The sequence below is a fragment of the Sphaeramia orbicularis genome, chromosome 4 (assembly GCF_902148855.1).
Source record: "Sphaeramia orbicularis chromosome 4, fSphaOr1.1, whole genome shotgun sequence".
NCBI classification, from domain to species: domain Eukaryota; kingdom Metazoa; phylum Chordata; class Actinopteri; order Kurtiformes; family Apogonidae; genus Sphaeramia; species Sphaeramia orbicularis.
In genome coordinates, this window is record NC_043960.1 from 17170653 (window position 1) to 17198600 (window position 27948).

Here is a 27948-nt window from a genome sequence, read left to right on the forward strand (position 1 = left end):
CATTAGACCGACATTAGTGCTGATCCAGACCCCTGTCCACATCCACATTCTCCCTTTGAACATCATTCCTTACATTAGTACCATTACTTCATGGTACCTAACAAAGCAGGTACACTCACTGTTCATGCAGAGGTGGACCTTACAGACCCTGTAGACCACATTGGACCTGAGATTGTTGACTCATTGTCCTCACTGGAACTGTTGCTGTCACTGTCTTGTATGTGTGCGAAAATGACCAAAAAAATTCACTTGCCTAATGAAAGGTTAATTATTGGACATAGATAAGTCCTTTTTAAGTATGTTTCTGTTATTTGTGGAATAAATTATGTAATTTTTCAGATCGGATTTTATATTTTTTGTGTATTTTTTCGGCCTTGTATAGTGATATAGCAGGTCAAAATTAAAATATAATAGTCTGATGATATAGATGAAGTTGTGCTGAAAAGAAAGATACCAAACATGGATATGGCAAACTTTTTTTTTTTTTTATATGGTATGTAAAGGCAAAATCAAAAGTACTCAAAAATGACCAAAATGCATTGTTAAACGTGTTGTGTTGTATTCATATACACTATATAAGATATACAGGGTGGATAAAAAGTAACCTTAAACGTTAAACATTAGTAATAAAATCTATATTCCTATTACAAATTAACTGAAACAAATAATACATGTACACACAACAAGAGATATTTCATTGAGACGACATGACATAGGACATAGGAGAACGAGCTGCTTGTTCATTTGATGTTAAAATTTAAGGCAGACTTTCACTCATATCTTTAATTTGAAAAAACATGTTGTATTTTACAGTGTGGATACATGTATTAAATATAACCAAAAAAAGGGCCCAGCTTTTCATTGTATGTGGAAACATCCTCAGGTGTTTTGTTTTTGGTAGAAAGTTATCAAATTTGTCGGTCAGGTTATTGGGAAAGCGCTCCCTCTCAATCCTAAATCAAATATATTGCATATTTACCTTGAAGGTTTTCTGATTTCTAAGAGCACTTGTTTATCGCTTCATATTTGTTTCCTAAAAGCTAAATGATCTATAGCTCTGTTTTGGAAGAAGTAAACCATCTATGGGCTTTCATAATGGTTGAAGGGGATGATGTATTTTCTTGTATTGTTAAAAAAATAAAAAAATTACACCACAGGAGACACACTTCTGACAAGTTTTTGGAACTATAGAACGTTTCCGACAACTTCCTGGACAATTATAATACACAGGAAGATGTACTGAACGATGACAAAATGAACTAAACTAGTGTGTATCTTAACTTGACCTGATTTTTTTTCTCTTTTCTTTACATTTTTATACTTTTGATAAGATACAACACAGAGATGTAGTGATGAACAGGCTTGTATTAGAAGTGGTCCTTATTTCTACTTCACCGCATCTAATATTAGCCTTATTTTCACACACAGTCCTGTTTTAATCTGCTCCACATACACCCACAGAGGCGAAAATCAAACCTAAAATACTAGAAATAGGATGCTGAAAGCGATGTGAGCATTGGACTAAAAGGCCCAGTGTGCAAGATAAGGGGATTTAGAGGATTTAATTGCAGAAGTGGAATGTAGTATTATAATATTTATTTTCACTAATATATTAGCATCGAAAAAATAAGAGAATCGTGTTTTGTTTTCGTTTGTTTTACATTAGAATGAGCTGTTTGTATCTGCAGTCCGCCCTGTTGTGTCATTATGTTTCCACAGTAGCTCAGACCAGACTTCCTCTTTTTTTTTTTTTATTATTTTGTAGTGGGTGGCATCCAGTGTTAACATGTATTACTATGACCTGCTGATGTGTGCTTGATGCCCTGTCTGCACTAACACAGACATTTGTTCTAACAGACACTTTTTTCCACCCGTTTTTTTTTTTACACAATGTCCACATGACCTTGGTTTTTACAAAATGTCTGTCAACACAATTATGCAAAGATGACTACAAATCCGTACAAACACTGTCCGGTGGAGTTCAAACTGTGGACGCTGTGGATAATACTAGATGTAACAGACACAAAGGATTTAGTGTGTCATGAGGGTGAGCAGAAACAGTAAGTTCAAGTATAAACTTAAGCTGCCTTAAGTGTTTCTTTCTTTACATGATGTGGATTTGTTCATAACACCGGTGTGATCCGTTTGTCAAAAGTATCTGTGCTGACCTAATCATGTAAGTAAACAGGGTTCACATTACTGGGAATTTACTTCAGTGGTTTGGTGCATACATAGAACATGGAGTTGGTAAGAAGCATGCAGTAAAAAATAAAATAAAATAGAATAAAATAAAATGAAACAAGTGGTACCAGGCACAATAAACCCCACCCCTCGCACATATTGTAGCTTATTTTGGCATCGATCCAGCTGATGTCATCATGTCTATGCATGTGCTGATGTCAGCATATGAGTTACCTCTATATATGTGCCCAGTTTGAAGTAAATTGACACAAAGTTGATGTTTTTGTAGACATGTGAAATTTCATCCATTATAAGGAAATGGGAGGAGAAAAAAAGATTAAAAAATTCATGAAAAATTAGAACTTTGACCTATTTTTCCCCAAAATGTAATAACATCTAGTCTTGGTCACTGGTAATCTACAAACCCAATTTGGTATGAATTCAACCAATAGTTTGCTGCTACAGACATGTGAAATTTCATCCATTATAAGGAAATCGGAGGAGAAAAAAAGATTAAAAAATTCATGAAAAATTAGAACTTTGACCTATTTTTCCCAAAATGTAAAAACATCTAGTCTTGGTCACTGGTAAACTACAAACCCAGTTTGGTATGAATTCAACCAATAGTTTTTCTGCTACAGACATGTGAAATTTTGCCCATTATAAGTAAATGGGAAAAAAAAATAATTAAAAAATTCATAAAAATTTAGACTTTGACCTATTTTCCCCAAAATGTAATAACATCTATTCTTGGTCACTGGCAATCTACAAACCCAATTTGGTATGAATTCAACCAACAGTTTTGCTGCTACAGACATGTGAAATTTTGCCCATTATAAGTAAATGGGAAATTTTTTTTTTTTTTTTTAATTCATAAAAATTTAGACTTTGACCTATTGTTCCCAAATTGTCACTGGCAATCTACAAACCCAATTTGGTATGAATTCAACCAATAGTTTTGCTGCTAGAGTGTCAACAATCAAACAAAGAAACAAACCGAACCAAAAACAATTGGTCTGAGTGAGGTCATGTACTGATTTATACACTTGAATTTGATGTTTCAGGTACAGGTTCATTACATAAACAAAATAACAAACATGAACAAAACAGGATGAGTTTCTAAGTTTACAAAAATAGTCACTTTAGAAAAGGATTTTTTTGTTGTTGTCTTTTTTTTTTCCAATATAAATTGCTGTTTATGTGTGGACAAGACACCCAGACAGAGAGAAAAATAACTGTATTAGTACAAACCAGAGTTAATTTTCCCTTAAATCAAAACAAATACAGCCCAGAATAGTCAAAACACACAAATGGTCTTCATATGTTTTTGTAACCACTGTAGAGGAGGGAAGAGTGGGTATTCACTTGGTTGTGATTCCTAACCAATCCACAAGATGTCACTAAATATCACACACTGGACCTTTAACCAGGGCTTTATTCACCCTTATTTCTGAAACCAGCTTGTATTTGACACCCATGTGTGGTCGACTGGCTGGATATAAGCTCTTCTTTTTCCTTTCCGGAGGTAATGACACACTTGGTAAAAGACAGACAGGTGCAGCAAAGGAGTAAACTAGTCTACGAGAACAGAAATCAGAGTTAGAGGGGGAACTGAAACTGGCATTAGCTTCACTTGTGGTAAGACTTTGAAATGAAGTAGATGTCTGCAGTGTCATTTTTATTAGTCATTTGCAGCTGCTTATAATTTAAAATCTTTATTCTATATTTTCTACTTGAGACACATTCGACAGGGGAAAAACACATCTTGTATCTTTTTACGCTGTGTTTTTAATTCGGACTCATCTGTTCTATTTATTCACCTGGTTAATACTTAGCTTCATACTGCACACATGTACATATAAGCGGAATTCCCTGCTTTGCTCTTTTATAATAATACCTTGCGTGGTCTTTTCCTTGTGTCATAAATACAGGAAGGGCTTGGTGTTATTCTTTGTAAGTATTATTTGATGTGCAAATGAGTTCCAGGTACTTTTTCCACATCATTTCGTTAGAGTTAATGATTTCAAGAAAAAATACGCTCACATTTAGAACATAATAAAGCATGAAAAATAGTGCTGTTCATAGCACTGAAGTCACGTAGCAATGCTGTTTAAATAATTTACTTGTTTTTCGCATGCCTGTTAGCATAAAATGAATGTGCACGAGTAGCTGAAGGTACCCACCTCTACTGGACTGATATTGCACGGTCGCCTATTTGACCCTGAACGGGCTCTTGTCGAGGGAAAGGGAAAAGCAGAGGAAGTGAGCCAGTGAGGGGAGTTTTAAAGTTTTCATAGGCTGATGTGAGCGATTTATGCGGAGCCAAACTGCACAGGGGGACGACTGCTGAGGCAACAGTCAGGATAATGCTGCGTTCATGTCATCTTTTGAACCGTTACTACGAGCAGCTGACTATGGGGAAAGTACTGTCTCTATAGTAACTCTGACATTTTGGGAGCAGGTATAGAAATTTCAGCAAAACAAAAGAAAAGCACTCCACTTACAGGCAGATGACACATTAACATTAGATTGGATTAGATTGGATAGAAATTTATTGATCCTTTGGGCAGAGTCCTCAGAAAACTGTGGTTCCAAAAGCAGCACAAACACCGAATATACACACAAGAAGAAAGCAATAAAAAAGCAATACAATAACTATAAAAACAGTAGTGAAAAAATTCCAATTGCACATTTGAAAGTACTACTAGAAACAGGTGGCAAAGCAGTAGTAGTAGTAATAATAATAATAATAATAATAATAATAATAATAATAAATAGCTTATTATGTTGTAGGTTAAAATATATAAAGTTATCACATTATATATATATAGATTTTTGGCTGGGCTTGTGTGATATTTTGTCTAATGTTACCAAGAGTTCAATACCCCTGGATCCTGAAATTTGTCTAATTGTAAATTTTATGAAGATTAATGAACCACTAAACAAATATCAAACAAAATTCCTCAAAATAGCCTTGGCAGTGGCTAGAAAAATTATTGCTGTTACATGGAAGTCTGATTCTCCCATTCCTTTAACCAAATGGTAAACAGAGATGAACAGTTGTGTCCCTTTAGAAAAAATAACATATAGCCTGAGAAAGTCTTATAAAACTTTTGTCAGAATTTGGCAACCTTACTTAGACTATGTAGGTGCAATTGTAATTTAACTGGTCTTATTGTGTCATGCCATGTGTCCTTTTGAACAAAAAGTAAGAGCAGGAGCTTTTTTTTTTTCTTCGAGTGAGCAGGGGAGGGAGGGAGGGGGGCAGTATTTGTCACATTTGTTTGTTCCATTGTTCTCTTTATCCATTTGTAAAATCAAAATTTGAAAAAAAAAAAAAAAAAAAAAAAAAAAAAAAATATATATATATATATATATATATAATGTTATAGTATGCACGATCTATCTATCTATCTATCTATCTATCTATCTATCTATCTATCTATCTATCTATCTATCTATCTATCTATCTATCTATCTATCTATCTATCTATCTATCTATCTATCTATCTATCTATCTATCTATCTATCTATCTATCTATCTATCGAATGCACAAATGGGCACTTGATCCGGTGAGATATTTAATAATCACAGAATAAAACTTATAATAAAGTCATAATAGTAATAGTAGTGATAGCAACAATATACAAGTAATATAAGTAAGTAATAATGATAAGTTGTAGTAATGATTCACTTAGTTTGACCTTGACAGATGTGATCACTGTAAGCGGTGGATGTATGGGTAGTATGAGTATCAACAGAGATCAGAAAAAAAACAAAAACAAAACAGTACTGCAAGATAGTGAGAGATATCAAAACGACAAAGGCAACCATGGAGGTTAAAGATAAATTAATTATAATAAGATAAACAAGTCACGTCCGCAGCATGTGTAAGCATCACAAACTGCTTATTCTAGGAAAGCCTTTAAGTGCAATTAAATGTTCCATTAAATGCAGCTGTTAGTTCTTCCAACACAGTCAGCACAATTATCTTGTACTCAATTATGGCACATTAATAATCCCCCCACCAACTGATTCATGTCATTTACATTTCACTTTTTTTTTTTTTTTGAATAACTTGCATGTCTTCTCTCTTTTAGCAAAAAACACCCCATGAGTTCTTCAACACTGCAACATACTTTTTTTTTTTTTTTTTTTTTTTTTTTTTTTGTGTCTTGGGGTCGATTTCTAATGGAGAAGGCTGACTTTGCACACACTTTGCTCTGCTCCACTGGGTTCTTTTTTGCAGATGGTCTCATTGCTATGCATAGAAAAGCCATCTTTAGATTTGCATTTGGTCAATTTTCTCTTTAAGTTGGACATCTGTCTGTGTTAGAAATTAATCTGCAGGTCCCCACGGAGGCAGCTTGGATTTTAATTAATTGTGTTAACCCATCAATAATAAAAAGAATAATGGAAACTGGGCACTTTTCTTCCCTTGATCTCTTTTTAGCTCTGTCTGCTTGTCTTGCTCCAAAATGATGATGTCTTTATTTTCATAACAATGTATTTGAGTGCTTTTCTGAAATTTCAATTAGCCATTTGTGTCTTTTTTTCCCCCCTGAACTCCATCCTCGTGCCTTTCCGTACTTAGTTTCCTCATTGAACTTGTAGTTGTCAAAAGTATATCTGAAAAGAAAGAAAACTTTTCTGCTCACAGCAACAAAAGTCTTCTTTTTCCTGCTGGCTGGATACCATGTTGCTGTCATTAATCTAGCCCGGAGATGTGGTTACTTTTATTGGACCTTTGGGATAATATTAAAAGAAGACACCGTCATGGTGTTTGGCAATAATTTGTAAGTGACAGCAGAGGAGATGGATTTCCCTTCAGGTTGGCAGTTTATCTTTGCTGCCCATGGAACCTGGATGTATGCACGCTCTAAATCAAGCTTTTGTCAAGGATGATTGAGCTGAGATTGTGGACAAACAAAACAGCTCAAAGGGAAAGAGACTGTACAGTGCAGTGTGTGTTTTTGGCGTTTTATTTTGTCAGAATGTGTTTTTGGATAAATTTAACCCTTTATTGGACACTCATATATACTCTGAAATACAAAATGTCCACCTTAGTGTGTTATTGGAGAACATAAGACTTTATCACTTTTGAGACATTTTTCAAGATTTATTTATTTATTTATTTATTTATTTATTTATTTTTAAAATGTATTATTAGTGACACAGTTAATAGACATAGTGGAAAGAAAAAACAACAATAAATAAAGAGAAGACAAATCGAGCAAGTAAACAAACAAACAAAACATTGACAACATCATATTACAATGAAAAAGATAATTAACGTAAAGAGCAACTAAACAATATGGATTGATTAGGGGCAATAGGTTAAAGGGAGGGGGGAGAGTGAATGAAAGTGAGAAGGGGGGGTGAGAGTGCAAATAAATACAGGGTGACACAAAAAAACGGGAACTTTTTAACAATCCAATAAAACCAAGAGTGATGGAAGAAAAATATTTTATTCATAGTAACTGAAACCTTAAAACATGCCATTTAAGAAACAATGATGGAATTTTCATTTTTTTAAAATTACAGGGTGACCCAAAAAAACGGGAATTTCTGAAATGCGTATTAGCAGACATGAGCAAGTAGCAGCACTGCGAGACAGTGACCTTGAGCAAGTAAACACACCCCCATTTTAGTAACCATTGGTGGCCTTGCGAGAATTGTTCGGTAACCGTGTGATCTCAAGATTCGGTAACGTTCCCTGGCCTCCTAGATCGCCAGATTTGTCCGTTTGTGATTTTTTCTTGTGGGGCTATCTCAAGAGTAAAGTGTACACGACTTGACCAAGAACTCTGGATGAGTTAAAACAGAGAATTCAGGATGAAATTCACAGTATCCCAGCTGAGATGTTGCAGCGGTCAATGAGGAATCTCAACAGCAGATTTCAAGAATGTATTCGTACAGGAGAATGCCATCTACAGGAAGTAATTTTACAAAAATGAAAATTCCATCATTGTTTCTTAAATGGCATGTTTTAAGGTTTCAATTACTATGAATAAAATATTTTTCTTTCATCACTCTTGGTTTTATTGGATTGTTAAAAAGTTCCCGTTTTTTTGTGTCACCCTGTATTATAGTAATGATAATGATAATAATGATGAGAAATTTTTCAAGGTTTTTTGTTGTTATGTAGAAAATAAAGGTTAATGAAGTTACCATATTTGGTTCCTTACCCATGAGTGGAAAAAAAAAAAAGCTAACCTAAGACTGTTGACTCACTGTCCTCACTGGAACTGTTGCTGTCACTGTCTTGTAATGTATGTCGAAATTACCTTGCCTGATGAAGGGTTAATTATTGGATATAGATAAGTCCTTTTAAGCATGTTTGTGTTATTTGTGGAATAAATATTTTTTCAAATCAGATTTTTTTTTTTGTGTGTGTGCATTTTTTGGTGTTTTATGTTTATGTAGTCCAATGGTTTTTTTGGCTTGTGACCCCATTTTAACATCAGATATTTCTGGCGACCTCAGACATTCAAAACAAAGACTTTTTTTTTTTTCTGCTTAAACTAATTTGTTTTTGATCATGTAATAGTTTGCTATACTATGTGGCAAATAAATGTTACTTTTAGACGACATTTAGTCTATATAATGTATATTATTATGGACAGAGGCAGAGAAGCCAGGTGTAGATTACTGCACAAAGGGAGAATTTTATTTTCCTTGGTCAGGATATGTACAGTCAGTCCAGCTTGGATTTACAAGGCTGACAATTAATACTGAACAAACAAGAACTCAAACTATGAATTATGAAAGAGCTGCAGCATCTGAAAAAACTAAACTTGAGTTGAATAACCTTCCATTAGAATATGTCCAAACCTACAAGTACCTTGGACATATTCTATCTGATAATCTTAGTGATGATAATGACATTCAAACTAAGGTTAGGAGTCTTTATGGCAGGAGCAATTTTATCTCTCGCGGGTTTTATTTTTGTTCCACTAGTGTTAAGAATAAATTGTTCATATCTTTTTGCTCGAATATTTATCTCTGTTACTTATGGGTTAATTTTAAACGTTGTACTGCTCACTCAGTCAGAGTGGCTTTTAACAATGCATTCCATATTATACATGGTCCTTATCGTAGCTGTAGTGCTAATGGTATGTTCTGTTTTAATAATGTTCGCTCTTATTATGAGATGTTACGGAAAGCAATTTTGAATTTTATACTGCGTTTAAGTCACTCTAGAAATGTTGTGATTTTTACAATTGTTAACTCTGACTTTTATGCAGATTCTACACTTGTTAAATAAATACTGGCACCAGCATCTTTATACTTGTTATTGAAGATAGGGTGTGTGCATGCGTGTTGTTTTATATATATACAGGGTGGGGAAGCAAAATTTACAATATTTTGAGGCAGGGATTGAAAGACAGTGTATGACCAATTAGTTTATTGAAAGTCATGAGAATTTATTTGCCACAAGAAAATTGACATCATAGAAAATGTTATTATTCTATGTGTCCTCCTTCTTTCTCAATAACTGCCTTCACACACTTCCTGAAACTTGCGCAAGTGTTCCTCAAATATTCGGGTGATAACTTCTCCCATTCTTCTTTAATAGTATCTTCCAGACTTTCTCGTAATAGTTTTGCTCATAGTCATTCTCTTCTTTCCATTATAAACAGTCTTTATGGACACTCCAACTATTTTTGAAATCTCCTTTGGTGTGATGAGTGCATTCAGCAAATCACACACTCTTTGACGTTTGCTTTCCTGATTACTCATATGGGCAAAAGTTTCTGAAAAGGTATGGATAATAGTGTTAGGTATGATTATGACATCAATATATGTTTGGTTTCAAAACAACTGACGTAGTGCCTGCTGAGAAAAAACAACTAAATGTTGATTGTAAATTTTGCTTCCCCACCCTGTATATATATATAAAACCCTTTTTATTATTATTATTATTATTATTATTATTATTATTATTATTATTATGTTTTTTTTTAAATGTTTATTATACTCTATGGACTGTAATTATTTACATGTCTGATACAAAAAAATAAATGAAAAATGAAAATGAAAAGAAACCGACCACAATGAACATTTGACAGATAAACAGTACCACAGTGCTTCAGTTTCAGCGTCACAGTTTGCCATATCTTTTATGGATTGTGATCGTCTGTCTCAACTCACCATATAGTTTTTATTAGTAATTTATTTATATTTTTTATCAATTACCAGACATTTCAGGTGACCCCATTTGAATTCAAGGTGACTCCAAGGTTGAAAAACACTCATATAGTAGGTCAAAATGAAAATATAATAGTCTGATGATATAGCTGAAGTTGTGCTGAAAAACAAACAAACAAACAAGCGTGGGTATGGTAAAAAAAAAAAATTTAATATGGTACATAAAGGCAAAATCAAAAGTACTCATAAACGGCCAAAACAGGCTCAGACTCCTAAGGGTTAAGACTTGGAGGAAAAATGTAGAACTTTCCGTTTTCTTGATTTGTGTTTCCAAAAAGTTTTCACTGAGCACTTATTCAGTTTCACAAAAGTCATGCAGTAAATTGTTATCGCAAGTTTGTGAAAATAAAAACTCTTCACCCTCAATGTGCGCATTTTCTGCTTAATTTAGCTCATTTTCCATGCAGGGACATTAGTAGCTGCCGTGCCTCACTGTGCATTTGCTGCTGTCCTTGCTCTATATGCAATGATTTTCTGCCAACACAGAAAAAAAAACATGCCTTTTTAAACCTATATTTGAACCACCTGAAGACTTTCACATATGGTTTTTCACCAAGTAAAGCCTGTTTTTGTCATCTCGTATTTCTTGCACCGTTGAGTGGGCTGCCCTGCATGAGTATAGATTGTGAATACAGTAAAAACTGCTTTTCAGTGGAAGTGTGAGAGTCAAAACTCAGAGACTAATGTGAAAGCAAAACCAGTCAATAGGATACAGAGGGAAGATGTGTATTTACAACAGCAATTTAATATGCCAAACATATAAAATAGATAAAATATGGTCATTTTCCATTGTTCTGCAAACCATATTATACTATTATTATAATTACTATAATTAATAATATAATAATATTATATTAATAATATATAAATAATAATATATATATAATTACTAATATATTATTATTACTATTATATTATACTACATACTCTGGTTCTGTATTAGTGTGAATTAGTGTTAATATCCTGGTTCTCTAGTATAAAAACATAAGATTTTAGACTTTTTGCATCAACATTTCATTCTGGTTAATGGGTTAAAACTCAAGCTGTTTTTTTTTTTTGTTTTTTTTTTAACACCTTTTGTCATTTGTCCCGTTTTGTGTGTTATTTTTATTTGCTCAAACATGTTGAATATCAATATTTTTTAGACAAAAGCAGGAAGTTCAATTCCAGAATTTGCTGTTGTATAAAGGCAGGAGAATATTAGAGCGACTTTAAATATCAACCAACTGGAGACGGAAAAAAAACACATTCAACAGGAGTGGAGCTTAGTGGGTTTTTTTTTGTTGTTTGTTTTTTTGTGTCTGAACAGCTTCAGAAATTGTATTTGTCCTAGAGAATCATTTCTTTCTGGCACACAGAAAGCACTTTATTAAAAAAAAGAAAAGAAAAAAGAACAAGACAGGTTCATTCTGCTTGTTTCAATAAGTAGAAGAAAGCTACAGATGCTGCACAAGAAGTGTTTTATTCTACTTCAGAGTAGGAGTTGGCATTAAACTTCTTGTTTCCAAAGTGCTGTATGCTGAAGAAAATGGAAACTTATTTCAACCCAGACACAAGGACACAGTGATGTTTGCTATACAAACTGTTTATTCAGACAAACCGAGGCTTTTACACAATCCAGACAATCCTTGCACACACAACCCATGGCTTAACTGTCCACAGGCCTTGGTATGTACAAGTCTTTCCTCGATTAAAAGACTCCTCGCAGCACGAACACAAGCTGGAGAGTTTGTACATGTGCCAGAATATCACGTGATTTCTTCTTCTTGTTTGCTACTCCTACGTGGTCGAACCTGCTCCGACTTCATTAACCTGACACGGATCCGGTGTGTAAGACTAAGCGCTCTTTTGGCTTCCAGCTGGTGCTTCAAACACGCCCACTCATCACAAAGCGCAAAAGTGCGATCACACTTAAAATGTTCCTAGTGAGTTTTTTTTTTTGTATTTCATGGCTCTCAAGTTTGACCCTCATATGAACCTTTATGAAAGAAAACCAGTTTTTATTGCTAATTACATCGCACTGGTGTTATTATGTGGCAGAGTGAGCAATGATCCTATGAGTACAAATATTGAAGGTGGTCATTTCTATGTACTGACTTAGAGATGACCCTCTGCACTGTAAGCCCGGAATTTGTATTTACTAAAATGCTTCAGTTACAAATGATTGAAGTTTTACGATGTTACTATAAAATGTTAAGTACAGGGTGACACAAAAAAAACGGGAACTTTTTAACAATCCAATAAAACCAAGAGGGATGGAAGAAAAATATTTTATTCATAGTAATTGAAACCTTAAAACATGCCATTTAAGAAACAATGATGGAATTTTCATTTTTGTAAAATTACTTCCTGTAGATGGCGTCCTCCTGTACGAATGCATTCTTGAAATCTGCTGTTGAGATTCCTCATTGACCGCTGCAACATCTCAGCTGGGATACTGGGAATTTCATCCTGAATTCTCTGTTTTAACTCATCCAGAGTTCTTGGTCGAGTCGTGTACACTTTACTCTTGAGATAGCCCCACAAGAAAAAATCACAAACGGACAAATCTGGCGATCTAGGAGACCAGGGAACGTTACCGAATCTTGAGATCACACGGTTACCGAACAATTCTCGCACAGCCGCTAGTGGTTACTAAAATGGGGGTGTGTTTACTTGCTCAAGGTCACTGTCTCGCAGTGCTACCACTTGCTCATGTCTGCCAATACGCACTTCAAAAATTCCCGTTTTTTTGGGTCACCCTGTAATTTTAAAAAAATGAAAATTCCATCATTGTTTCTTAAATGGCATGTTTTAAGGTTTCAATTACTATGAATAAAATATTTTTCTTCCATCACTCTTGGTTTTATTGTTAAAAAGTTCCCGTTTTTTTGTCACCCTGTATATTCTACTAATTTGTAGACATAGTTGAAAGTATGAAAAAGTTTAAGTTGAATGGAATTAAATCACTAAGTTTTAGTTATGACCACACCTTTTTATCTTCGCATTGCATTGTGGGTATTGGGCATGTTGTTGAAAATGTGTTATTTTTATGTGCAGGGGTTCAGCGGGGTTGTGATGTTAGTGTTAATTTGGAATTAATGTGTGTATGGCGGTGTTTATTTGCCTTTTTGTGTTTGTTTTTGTATTTTTGTAGAGCTGCACCATGAGTCAGAGCCATAGGAAGAACAATAGCTTTCCTGTTCATGTAAAACTGTTACTGTACAATGGAAATCTTAATGTCTTGCCAAATTAAAAGCACTTCCTATACTGGCAAATAACTTTGAGTTAACTCCCATTCATACTACAATAAATTAAGTTGAATAGTTTCATAACTATTTTGGTCAGGGATAGGGTTTTGAGTTTGATTATCTTTAAAGAAGTTGTTGATCAATGATAAATTAACCTGGCTGCAATTTAGAAAATTAGTCAGTGTAACCTAAAATGCTGAGTTGAATGGTTGGATAGTGGGGTTGATTTTACAACAGATTTAAAGTACAAATAACTTGTCTTTTAGTGTTTTCTACTTAATAGTTTAAGTTCAATACTTTCAGCATTAAAGTTGAACCTACTTAAACCAATTGATTAGTTGATCATTACTCAAATCATTTAAGTGCAATCACTTGCCTCAGATTTTTTGAGTAAACTCTACTTATCCGGGCTTACAGTGTGTGAGGATCTGAAAAATAGCAACTAATGCGAATTTGTTTGGCTTCATGTCACTAAAGCGTTTATTTGGTTACAAGGGACCAAAGGAATGCTAACTAAATAGGTTATCTGCCTTCATACCACAGTAATTTAATATCCTCTTGCCCTAATATTATTAAAACTACAGGATATTAAAGCTAAAACTATTATTTCACAGACACCTTTTCCATTTTCCACACACATACTGTACACGCACTGGTCTTCTCTTGGGAAGTATTTGAGGTGAAATCTGCTGGAAACTGTTCTTTCACCAAATTGTCACGCAGCCTTAGTGCAAAAAGTGCTCCTTTAAAGAGAATAAAAACTGGTGATATGGTTGGCCGTGACTGAAGTAATTGCACCCACTGACAATGTAGTCGTATTGTTCGGTATTCAGCTCCACTGCCGGTGTAGCTGACAATGACTTGCAGCACCATTTAAGCTCGCATCATGACAGCGCTTTGTGTTTTGTGTCACTGATTTGAAAAACAGCCAGAAAAAAAAAAAAAAAAACGCACCTTGTGAGTTCTATCGCAGTGTGGCTGTTCATAATAAAATCAATGGTTCATTATTCCAACTGACAATAATCTGTTGATAAAAATGTATTGATTTTGTCGCATAATTGCAAACACATAAAACAAATATTCCTAAAGGCAAAAGGAAGGAAAAAATAGTTTTGTTCATCTTGTATGTTTTTTTTTTTTTTTTAAGGAGTAAATACAAGTTTACTAAATGAGTTTTCTAAAAATACAAGAGTAAAGTACAGATATTCCAAACTATACAGGGTGGGGAAGCAAAATTTACAATGAACATTTAGTTGTTTTTTTTCTCAGCAGGCACTACGTCAGTTGTTTTGAAACCAAACATATATTGATGTCATAATCATACCTAACACTATTATCCATACCTTTTCAGAAACTTTTGCCCATATGAGTAATCAGGAAAGCAAACGTCAAAGAGTGTGTGATTTGCTGAATGCACTCGTCACACCAAAGGAGATTTCAAAAATAGTTGGAGTGTCCATAAAGACTGTTTATAATGTAAAGAAGAGAATGACTATGAGCAAAACTATTAGGAGAAAGTCTGGAAGATACTATTAAAGAAGAATGGGAGAAGTTATCACCCGAATATTTGAGGAACACTTGCATAAGTTTCAGGAAGCGTGTGAAGGCAGTTATTGAGAAAGAAGGAGGACACATAGAATAAAAACATTTTCTATGATGTCAATTTTCTTGTGGCAAATAAATTCTCATGACTTTCAATAAACTAACTGGTCATACACTGTCTTTCAATCCCTGCCTCAAAATATTGTAAATTTTGCTTCCCCACCCTGTAAACCCATGAATATATAAGATAACAGCTGGAGAAGAACTGTCCACTGGATTGACCACTGTGCATGAAACGGTTAAGAAACATTTATGTGTCCTTTCCAAATGAACAAAAAGATCCCTCCTAACTCCAGTCCACTCTCATACAAGACTTAAATTAGCTGAAAAATCTATCAGAATATATTTTTCTTATCTCATGTTTGTATTAACCCGTGTTAGTCAAGCCATGTTTGAGAAATTGCTCCCTAATTGACAGAGATGATGCTGTTGGCAATCCTCTCATCAAATATCTGTTGGTGTAGTCCTGTGATGTTGCAGGGATGGTGTAAAAGTTCTCTCCGAGCTACTCCGTGATTCCTCAGGTGCATGTATAATTGAATAGAACATGCTTACATTGGCATCACAATGGATTTTAGCATGTTATGGGTGTCAGTGGGCATTGTAATGCGTAAACACAATGCAGAGATGAATTTGACAGATGACACCACAACTTACTCATTACCCTTTACTCTTGAGATGCTTATCACAACTCAATTTGCAGCCCACTGGCTCACAAACTAATTAACCTAAATGGGATTTGCAAAACAGAGAAGTGTAAATAATGTGTAAAATATTTGTGTGTTTCTCAAAAGGGGAAGGAATGAGTGTTGTTAATCTTATTCTGTATGACATTTAGTCTTGCGCTGTCTTTCTTTTTCCTTCCTCGCACTCCCCGATGTCTGTATATTTAATGCCATTAGTGGGTTTCTTTCTCAGTATGGATTATTGTTATGTGCCTCTGTTTTTCTCCCTTTAGGTGACCGAAACAAGGACGGGCCCTCTCGGATGCAGTAACTATGACAACCTCGACTCTGTCAGCTCCGTTTTGGTTCAGAGCCCTGAAAACAAGATTCATTTGCAAGGTTGGCCATCCATAATTGAACTCCCCCAATTTCTGATGGAATTGTCACAGTGTCTGTTCTCTGGCAAGCATATAACTGCAGCACGAGAGTGTCGGAACGAATTTAGCTTCAATCACTCTTTCAGTTTTTTTTTTTTTTGCCTTGCATACGTGCAGAGTTCTGAAGTGAAATCCAGAGGAATGATTCCGAACAAAAGTAGCAGAACTGCACCGTAAAAAAACAAAAAACAAGTTTAAGTGAATCTCGGAGTATTACATCTAACGCCAAGCATATGTTCAACATGATTAAAAAAAAAAAACATATCTCAGTTGTGAGTGATTTCTAGCATACAGCAGCTATTTAGACACATTTTCTGCACTACCTAGACTACTTGCCGCTGCTTCTTCATTCATCCATGTGACATTTCTGTGTTTGTGTCCTTTTTTTGTCCTTGCCTCAGGCCTCCAGGCCATACTGCCAGAGTATCTGAGGGCCAGGTTCGTGCAGGCAGCTCTTAGCTACATCGGCTGTAATGAAGAGGGCCAGTTCGTGTGCCGAGACAATGACTGCTGGTGCCACTGTGCCGCCGACTACCCACAGTGTAATTGCCCCGAGGTGCATCTAAGGGCTATGGAAGCCAGTTTATTGCAAATCCGAGAATCTTGGAACGTGGCCAACCAAGACTTTGAGGAGTCAGGTTAGTATTTTCCTTTTTTTTGCACCGTTCAATGACTGTGAACCTCCCACTGATAGCAAAGTGCACCTCGCCGTTAGGGGTGTCAGAGGGGGATGACAGTAAAGCAATGAAAACAAAGGAACATTACATCAAAGCCATTTAACAGGGATTCTTCAGTAACTTTTAAGGTCAACTTTTGAGGTGGTGTCTTACAAAATTAAGAGGAAACAACCGAGGAGAGAAACCCATCATTATTTAATAAACGACACGTGATTTTTTTTTTTTTTTAATTCAAGTTTTTATTTGGTTTACAATGCCAGATTTACATATTTTATACATTGATAGTTTTGTTTTTTTTTATAAAACAAGACAAAAAACTAACAAAACAAAGAGAACAATTGAGTAGCAATTGAACAATGGGCATCAAGTATGTTGTTTTTAAGCATTTATAAAGTCTATCCACGGTCTCCAGCATTCCTTGAATTTGTCATGGTCCAGTCTTAGTGTAAAGGTGAGTTCTTCAATTTGAGCGATTTCTTTAACAAGGTCCTTCCATTCATCCAGCGAGGGTGTCTTGTCTGTCAACCATTTCCTAGTGATCACTTTTTTGCTGGCAATCAACAAGATATTCCACAGATATGTTTTACTAAATCCTTTTATACCACCTGGTCTTTTACCTAAGAACATATTCTCAAAATTTAAAGGCGTTTTTATTTTCATGACTTTGTCAATACTATTCCTGATTTTTTCCCAAAAGGGAGAGCTCCAAAAAATATGACGGTGATGAGCTTTTTTCACCCCACACTGTCTCCAGCATGATGTATCTACATTTGAACCTTTTTGTGCAGGTGTTCTAAAAAAGCGAATCACACTTTTCCATGCAAATTCTCTCCAACTAAGTGAAGATGTACTTTTCCATATATTTTCTTGTATTTTAGTCCATTCTTCCATAGTCAGTTCAAAATTGCCCTCCTTTTCCCACTTTTCTTTGATATAAACCGTATTTTCAGCCCTAATGTTTTGTAATTCGGTGTACAGTCTTGATATTAGCTTGTTGTTTGGGTATGATTTATAGGACGACATGTGAATTTTAATAAATTAAAAGCACAGTAGGTAATTTCATCCACTAGAAGTCTCTGAATTCAAACACTAACAAGACTACTAACATTGCAGACCCTCAGACCCACCAGGGTGAATATGTGTCAATCAGTTCTTTGACTATTAAAACATACAGTGGATCTATACTGTCATGTAGCATGTGTGTAATCGTTTTTTTTTTTTTTTTTTTTTTTAAATGTCCAAAGGTGTCTGGTTTCCCAAGAATCTGGATCCAGACCCAGGTTATTATCGTTAACAAAAGCTAATGAAATGGCGAAAACTAGAATTGAAAATTTTCATTAATTGAAATACATAAAAATTATCATTAAAAGAAAAAAATGATAACTGCAGCTGTATTGTGTGCTTACAAAACTAACTAAAACGTATGAAAATTATGGATAAAATTCCCCTCATTTTCATCTTTGTCAGTGTCGGGTTGATATGAAATCGATTTATTTCGCTCGTGCAGTTTTAGCTGGCGGCACCATACGGCACTTCACGGTTTGTCACTTCTCGTCACTTGTCGTTTAGAGTCATCTTTTCGTCCCCACTCTACCTGGAAACATGGAGACTAAAGTTGAGAGAAAGCAGCAGAGTTCTGTGTGGGATTTCTTTGAATATGACAGCGAGGAAGATAAAAGACATGAAAAAAAAACCCAACTAAAACTAAACGAAAACTAAGCATTTAGACAAAAATGAAACCTAATAAAAACTAGCAAACATGCTCTAAGAACAAATTAAAATTAACTGAATTAGAGAAAAAAAAAAGTCAAAACTAAATAAAACTAAACTATAATGAAAAATCCAAAACTATTATAACCTCGGTCCACATCCAGACCATCTTCAGGTGGACTAACATAGCATCGAGACCCACCTAGAGTCAAAATATCCTGTTTAATCTGAATTACAATCATACACAGCCTGGCTTCAGCGCACCAAATCATATATATTTTCCCCTGTGGATGGATTTTACTTTAAGCCTTTACATTACGTCAAGGTTTTTTTTTGTGTACAGAACATTTTACACTTCTTAAAAAGTCTGGGGCTATAAGACCCTTCTAGAGGAGTATTCTGATTAATATGAAAGAATTTGTTACAACAAGGCCCATTCACAAATCACTGAAATAACTAGTTAAGCTATTTCAATGACATTATATCGCTACTTTAGCTGAAACTACACTTTTTGGTGTGTTTATCTGGCTCTGCGAACATGGATATGTGAGAAAATAGCGTGTTGGTGATGTTCACCTCACAGCATGAGTTTTGCAGTTGCCTTGGAGAGTAAAGTCTTCTCCATCTGGGCAGCGTTGGTGTTTTATTTACTGCTCATTTTTTAGCTGCAGTGTGCATCCAAGCAGCTAAAGCTAAACTAACAAAATGGGCAATCAAGAGCAAGTGCAGCGGTGTGGCTGCTGTCAGAGCGAGGCTGATTATGGCAGAGCTGGGTGAGCGGAATATATTTTTAATTTACCAGTACATGCATGTTACCATATGTATTTATGGTGTGTTTACAGTCATCTCGCATCAGCACCTGATCCCACAGTACCGTGTGAGTTAATCTTCGGTTAGCCAATCAGAGCGTTCGCTGCCTAATGGTCATTTAGTGACACAGAAAAGCAGGAGAATCAAACTGACACTGGATTTTAACAGTATTATAGAAATCTTTAAGTCACAAGTACAGATTTCACTAGAACTGCACAATATATCGTTTGAGCATCGTCGTCGCGATGTACGTATGCGCAATAGTCACATCGCAAGGTCCTGCGATGTAGAAGGCAAATTAATTCCGTGTTCTCATCTAATTTCACACACCAATCACCATCATTCTTACTCAGTTTGGAGTGAGTCGCTGGTAACAACATTGAAAAATAAGCAACGAACAAGAGAAAATCACCGTGAACGAAGACTCGGTGCCAAAAAGAAAAGCAACATCAGCTACTTGGAATTATTTTGACTACAGGAAGGATGATACTGAAACATGTGTTCTGTGTCGACAGTGCCTTGCAATTTGTTGCCACAATGAGACGAAACACAACTAATTGGTTTGACCATTTACGTCAGCACCAAACAGCTATTATATCCCCCTGAGTATTTTTTCATATCGCAATATATATCGCAGGGTTAAAAAAAATCGCAATGTCATTTTTTTCTAATATCGTGCAGCCCTAGATTTAACTATGAATAGTAAGATACGAGCTTTTAATGTTACTAAGGATGATACAATGGAGTCTGCAGGATCTGATTTAATCTAAACACACAGATATATAGTATAAACCGTAGCTCCAGTATTGGGTAGTCATAATCTGATCATTCTTATTTGCATAACAGAATCAATTTAAATGTTGAGCTATCTCATCCTGTAAAACTAAACTGAACTAACCACTATAAAAACAGTTAATTAAAGGAAAACTCTTATTTGTGAAGCAGATTACACAAGTAAATGCACAAGTATATTCAAGGTGACTCACAGGACAAATTGTGTAAAATAGGGATGCACCGATACCACTTTTTTCCAGACCGAGTATGAGTATGAGTACTTACATTTAAGTACTTGCCAATACCGAGTACCAATCTGAGTACTTAATAATCCCATTCCAGTTATTAGTTCCTTTTGTAAATGTGCTTTATTGTCGTTGTCATTAGTCTGACTGGAACAAAGTGCTGTTACTGACATTTAATGTGTTGGAATGAGTGTTTCTCAATTAATCCACCAGGGGGCGCCACTCTTAATTAACCATACTGGACAAATACCACGAAGAAGAGTAAAGTTTTATGAGTAGAAGAAAGTCAGTAATAACAAACATGGAGACGACAGAGGCAACACTAATGTGATACTAATATTGCAGTGTTTTCGCTGGTAAGGTTTAACAGCTTAGCTTCAGCAGGTAGAGAAAAGAGAAATGAGCGATAAGTTTCGTTTTCACTTCCGCTGGTGGCGGTCCACACCGCTCCGTACTCCTGGTGGTATTCTCTGTCTGGGTATGCATCTGCCAGCACCTGGAAAACAGATGGAATGTGTGCAGAGGACGGACAGAACGCTGCGTCCGTATCTGTCTGTGTCTTTAACGTTACTTGAAGTCAGCGTTACTTTTATCACCGTCATTTATTTTGAAAAATCTCCACACTCTTCACACTCCCCACACATTATTCCTCCTCCTCGTACCTGCTGCACTGAACTGTGAATGTCACATGGCCGTAACTGGTATCGGTGCGGTTGTATCGGATTACTTTTACGAATATGAGTACGCACACTGAGTATCGGAGCCGATGCCCGACACTTGTATCGGAATCGGTGCATCCGTAGTGTAAAAGTAGTAATATATAATTAAAACAGTCTGAAAGTTTTGTAGTTTTCACCCTTGGCCCTCACCGTAGGGTATTGTCATCAGTTCGCCGTCCGTCTGTCCATCACATTACTTGTAGAATTAGGTCTGGATTGAGGACGGATTGATGTCCGTGGTGGTGGGGTCTGGCACATCGCTGATGATGCTATTAGTGGGACTTGATTCAAGAAAGGTTGAGAAACAATGGCATGAACTGAAGTCTGAGGGTTTTCAAGTGCGGGCACGTTATGTTTTTTTTTTTTTTTTTTTTTTAACATATACAGTATAAATACTGAAAAAGTGTGGATAAATAAAATCTATTTCCTGTGTAAGTGGTTTCAACTACTTCCTGTAGCCTTCGTCATAAGTGTCACATGACATTGCTGTGACATGTCTTATAGGCTGCTCAGGAGGATTTGCAGACAGCAGGGAGGGTTTACGCCCCCTGCTGTCATCACTATCGTCCCTGTTCATTGTCCTTGTAAACAACTGCCCCTGTCTGATAAATGAATAACTTACACAGTTGTACTTGGAAGGCGGTATGAACCTTTACCAGAAAAACCTATTTAACTTTTATTTAACCAAGAAACACTAATTGAGATTAAACATCGATTTTACAGGAATATTCTGAAGCAGCAGCATTAACCAGGTGATAGACTGGGTCGAATTCACGCATACATGTACAGACAACATGCAAAAATACGAGGATAATATTAAACTATCAATGCAAGGAAGTAGATTAGGTAAAACACCTACAGCCTAATGTTTCTGCGTCTATATCTGAATTATTCCATATTCCTTAAATCTCAGATCATCTTGTAACTGATTCCAAGCAGAAGGAACAGCAGATTTAATGGACTTTTTCATGGTTCAGTCTGGATGTTTGGGACAGAAAGAAGGAAGAAATCCTGTGACAGAAGACTGTAACTATATGTGCTTTTTGACAGAAAAGTACAGTAATTGCATTTAGTTAAACTCCATAATCACTCAGCAATCAGTAAAATAACTTCACAGTAAAGACACATAAAAAAAAATCTGCTTCTGAAGTCGTATACACACACTCATATTTCAGACTCAGATTTTCCGTTTTTTTATTTGACAAATTTTATGTTCATCACGAAAAATGAACTTCATCTTATCATAAACAATCATGTCTAGCAGTATTATAACGTCGCAGTCCAACTTTCATGTTCAGTCTAATCTAAGAGACTCTGTGGAGCAAAATCACAGCTGATAAATCTCTTACATCTTGATTCATATAACACATTTACACTGTCAAATCTGCTCCTCCACATCTAAACAACTCTGAGCCTGCATTTACTGAGACTCCATATGCTTTAGATCTTAATGTCCAAAGAAATATTCACAGATGTGACAAGGTTGTCAATACTACAGTCAAATGAGTTTGTTTGTTTTTTTTCCGTAGTGGTGGAGAAGCTGACAGACACTAACTATACTTGGTGTACTCTGTAAACAGCATACAGGCTGAGGTAACCACGATGCAATGCTTTAATAGTCTGTTAAACCTGCTTTTATTTGCCAGTCTCATCCTTTAGAGTCCTCACAGTCAGGATAAGCACACAATAATGTTTTTAACTCATAAAGACCCAAACATCTACTCATCTAAACTGTCTAATCCCTGTTGATCCACTAATCCTATCAATACATGTAAATAATTGGTGTAAAATACAGTTATTCCTCTTTTCATGGTCATCAGATATGACCTATTTGACGTTCTGAAGCTCCATAGTGAACATAGAAACACCGTCATCTTCTACAACATTGACTCACCAGTAAAACCCATGGAGTTGGATCAATGACAGTGAATGGACACACCTGTTTTTACATTCGGTTATTGATATCTTTGCTGTAAAAGCCACATTTTCTCAGTTTTCTCTGTTTTTGACATAATAACCTTCAATTTTAATCTGAGCTTTAATGAACATCGACATGATCAGTGAATTAAATATAGGAAAATATGTGACTGTCACTGAAAAAACACAAAGCAAAGATGATAATATGACAATAAATGGTGGTAAATCACTTAAGAAAGGTTAAATATAGGGAAAAATTCCTTTGGGAACTGCCACAGAAGTCGCACTGGGTCTTTATGGGTTAAATTTACTCTCATATTTCAATTTTAATCTGAGTTTTTTTATGAAAATCGACCTCATCAATACATTAAATATGGGAAAATACACGATTTTCACTGAAAAAACATAAAATACAGATGATAATATTATAATAAATAACAAATGATCATACATGGCTGAAGAAAGGTTAAATATAGAAAAAAAATATTTGGGAACTGACACAAAAGTAGCACTGGGTCTTTATGGGTTAAATTTACTCTCATATTTCAATTTCAATCTGAGCTTTTTGTGAAAATCTACATGATCAGTAAATTAAATATGGGAAAATACTTGATTTTTATTGAAAAAACACAAAATTCAGACAATAATATTATAGTAGATGATGATAAATCACTTAAGAAAGGTAAAATATAGAAAAAAAAAATCATTTGCAAACTGACACAAAAGTGGCACTGGGTCTTTATGGGTTAAATTTACTCTGATATTTATATTTTAATTTGAGCTTTTTATGAAAATCTACATGATTAGTAAATTAAATTTGGAAAAATACATGATTTTCACTGAAAAAACACAAAATACAGACGATAATATTATAATACATGATGATAAATTGCTTAAGAAAGGTTAAATATAGGAAAAAAATCATTTAGGAACTGACACGAAAGTAGCACTGGGTCTTTATGGGTTAAAGTTTTAAGACAAGTTGTTTCACTCATTAATATGCACAGTTTTTGCCCCACATTAAGACCATCGGCACACATATTTCATTCTTGCAGGGGTTGTATATCATATAGGTTCCTGTATCGTTCAGCAGAGCTCAGTTTAATGCCCTCATGTTCTTATAGAAGTTGTAACTCTGAGCTGCAGCCACAGGCTTAAAGGGCAAACAGGCCAGACTTTCTCAGCTCTGCTTTAGGCCGTTTGGTTTGCACCTTGCTGGCTGACTGTTATTACAGACTACACACTCCTGTACGAAGGGCAACTTGATTAGCACACAGCTGGCAATAACTTAAGCAGCAAGGTGCCCTGAGAAACTCAAGTTGCAGTACTGTATTTAATTAAAAAAAACAAAAAAACAAGCAAGTTCCCTCGAAACCCTTGGGGATACACTTGTATATTGATTTACTCAAGAACAACATTAGTAAAGAAATAAATATTCATGATTTCTACTGTTAAATGAGGTTTCACAGTCAGCTGATGCCTGACATGATTTGCTTCCAGCTTTCACTCAGTATGATGTGTTTTAATTGATATTCCATAGCTGGAAGTAAGTGTGCATTTAAATATAGTCATCTGCTTAGTTTTACTACCTTTTGACACAAAATACAGTCTATTACGAAGCTTTAACCCTTTATAGGGAACTCATAAATACTCTGAAATATAAACTTCAGTGTGTTATAGGATGTATATATATATATATATATATATATATATATATATATGTATAAAATCAGTGGTGGCTGCTCGTCTTTCAGAGAGGGGAAGCTCATTTTCGGCTTACATAAAAAAAAAATGGTTGAGTTATTTAAACATAAATTCGGCCCTCCGTTCCATTTTAAGAAAATGGTCAGTGACCTTATCGTACCAAGTAAACAAGAAAACGTTGAAATTATGTTAAATTGAAACAAGTTAGTAAAATGAGTGTGTTTTATTTACGGTGCAAGAAATGAACAAGTAATTTCGTAGTGGTTTCTCTCTCGATTTCACAGCAGAATGTGCGACGGTATTAAACTGAACTGTGTCAAGTGAAGGAGTAGATTTCAAAATAGCTGTCAATCAGCCTTTCGACTGATCCTCCAGTCAGCATGTGGAAGCCCGGCATCCAGCCCAGCTGAGCTCCGCCCACAGCTCCATTCACCCCCAGAGATGCCGAACATCCGGGGGCGGGACAACATCGTGGCATTTATCCAATTACCGTCCAGTTTTGAGGCAATGAAGAAAACTGTTCCACTCAGTCCCATTGAAGTGCATGGACGCTGAGCGTCTACGGGCAAATGCACTGAGCAGAGATCGTATGAAAAAACAGCGCAACGGGAATGTATGAGAAGTGAACAACATCAAGTCTGTTGATTCGTGATAAAGCTGATTCTGAGCGAACTTGTCTGTGAGATGAACGTGTTCTAACACATTTGTAGTCAATGAAATGTCAACACAACCATACATATTTAACCATTTAATTTTTGTAATTTTAGGGGAAGCCGAGCTTCCCTTGCAATCTATGAGAAATCGCCACTGATTTTATTTATATATATATATATATATATATATATATATATATATATATATGTGTGTGTGTATATATAATACATTATATAGCCTACATGTCATCTAAAATTAACTTTTATTTGCAACATAGTATAGTAAATTATTACATGATCAAAAAAAAAAAAATTAATTTCTGCAAAAAAATGTCTCCATTTTGAATGTCTGGGGTCGCCAGAAATTTATGATGTTAAAATGGGGTCAGCCAAAAAAGGTTGGGAACCACTGACATAAGTGCTGATCCAGACCCCTGTCCACATCCACATTCTCCCTTTGAACATCATTCCTTACATTAGTACCATTACTTCATGGTACCTAACAAAGCAGGTCCACTCACTGTTCATGCAGAAGTGGACCTTACAGACCCTGTAGACCACATTGGATCTAAGATTGTTGAGTCACTGTCCTCACTGGAACTTTTGCTGCCGCTGTCTTTTAATGTATGCAGAAATTACTAATAATAGTCACTTGCCCAATAAAGGGTTAAGGATTGGATATAGATAAATCATTTTAAGACTTGGAGCAATAGCGTATAAGTGTGTTTCCAAAAAGTTTTCACCGAGCTTATTCAGTTTTACTAAACTCATGCAGTAAATTGTTATTGCAAGTTTGTGAAAATAAAAACTCTTCACCCTCAATGTGCATATGTTCTGCTTAATTTAGCTCACTTTCCATGCAGGGACATCAGTAGCTGCTGTGCCTCAGTGTGCATTTACTGTTTTCCTTTCTCTATACGTTCCTCAGCATGATGGTACCAAACAAAGCAGGTACACTCCCTGTTCATGCAGAGGTGGACCTAACAGACCCTGTAGACCACATTGAACCTGAGACTGTTGACTCACTGTCCTCACTGGAACTGTCTTGTAATGTATGTGTAAATGACCAAAAATAGACACTTGCATAAAGGGTTAATTTTACTGTAACACCATTATTAAATCTGTATGAATATGACTGAGGATTCGCTGAACAGCTACTGTACAAAACACTCTGGTCCAAACACATCTACGCCATTGCCTTTGTATGGATGTAATTTAGAATGTTTACTTAAAAATATCCCGGCTCGTAAGACAAGGCTCATTATTTATTTATTGTAAACTCGTAAATTAGGGGTCTGAAGAAGAATCAGCCAAATAAACCCCTGGATACACATCATTACCCTCCCAACTCACCATGGTATTTTTAATAATGCCCACACAGTGCCTGTACTTGTGCTCCTCCAAATCAGACAATGTCTTCTATTTTTAAAATCACACAAAAGGGAAGCACTGTTACCTTTCTGGGTTCAGTGGCTGACAAGATAATAATGGTGGGTAGAGACTGGGTTTCCAGGGATGAGGTATCGTTGTCTTGGTGATAAAATAATGGTCTTGTTCCACAGCAATGAGCAGTTTCCACCTTCCCCATGGCAGGAAACCTGATAATCTGTGAACAGGTTTTTACCTCTACTGTGTGTTTTAGATTAATGCTTATTGTCCTGTTTTTATATTTATACGTTTTATATATTTTAACCAGAAAGTCCCATAAGATATGAAGTCCTCCATTTTGACTCTAAAGCAACGCGTGGAAATTATAATGGACATTTATTAAATGGAGAAAGTAACAGCTGTTTTTAACCATAAACATTTTGTTTTACAATAGCAAAAGTGGGTAAAACCCCAAAGGCTTTCTTTTATTTTTACAACTGAATTATTATGTTGCAAAGAGGATGTGACTCTATAATAATTCTCTTTTTTTATTGTTATTATTATTTTCTGTTTTGCTTTTCTTAATGTCCTCTGATGGTTTTGTGGAAGACTTGGATATATAAAACACACATAAATGAATGAGAGAGAATACAAGTAAAAAAAAAAAAACAAAGCAGAAAAATAATGCAACAGGTTATGAATGTGATTTTAAGTTGTATTTACTGGATTGTGGGCATATTTATATGAATATTAAACTAGTGGCTTGAACTTATTGTGAAGGAGCATGTACTTTAACATCAATGAATTAAAGTTAAACGAATGAATGATTTTTTTTTATTTTTTAGAATGGGACAGTTTGTATTAATGAACATTTACAAGTAAATACGAGAGATTATAACCATACGGCTAATTTCCATCTCGAGTTCCATTGGCAGGTAAAAAAACAAAACAAAACAAAAAACAGCTTACAAATAACATAATAATAATAATAATAATAATAATAATAATAATAATAATAATAATAATAATAATAATAATAATATT

The 27948-nt window shown here is 35.3% G+C and overlaps 1 protein-coding gene across 1 annotated transcript in view; it reads left to right on the forward strand.

Moving 5' to 3' along the window:
* The window catches only part of LOC115418349 (BMP/retinoic acid-inducible neural-specific protein 3-like), a 123329-nt gene that overhangs the window by 79997 nt on the left and 15384 nt on the right, over nt 1-27948 (forward strand). The window contains exons 5-6 of the mRNA XM_030132775.1: nt 16184-16289; nt 16729-16965. Coding sequence (XP_029988635.1) covers nt 16184-16289; nt 16729-16965 — 343 coding nt within the window. The remainder of the gene's footprint in view (nt 1-16183; nt 16290-16728; nt 16966-27948) is intronic.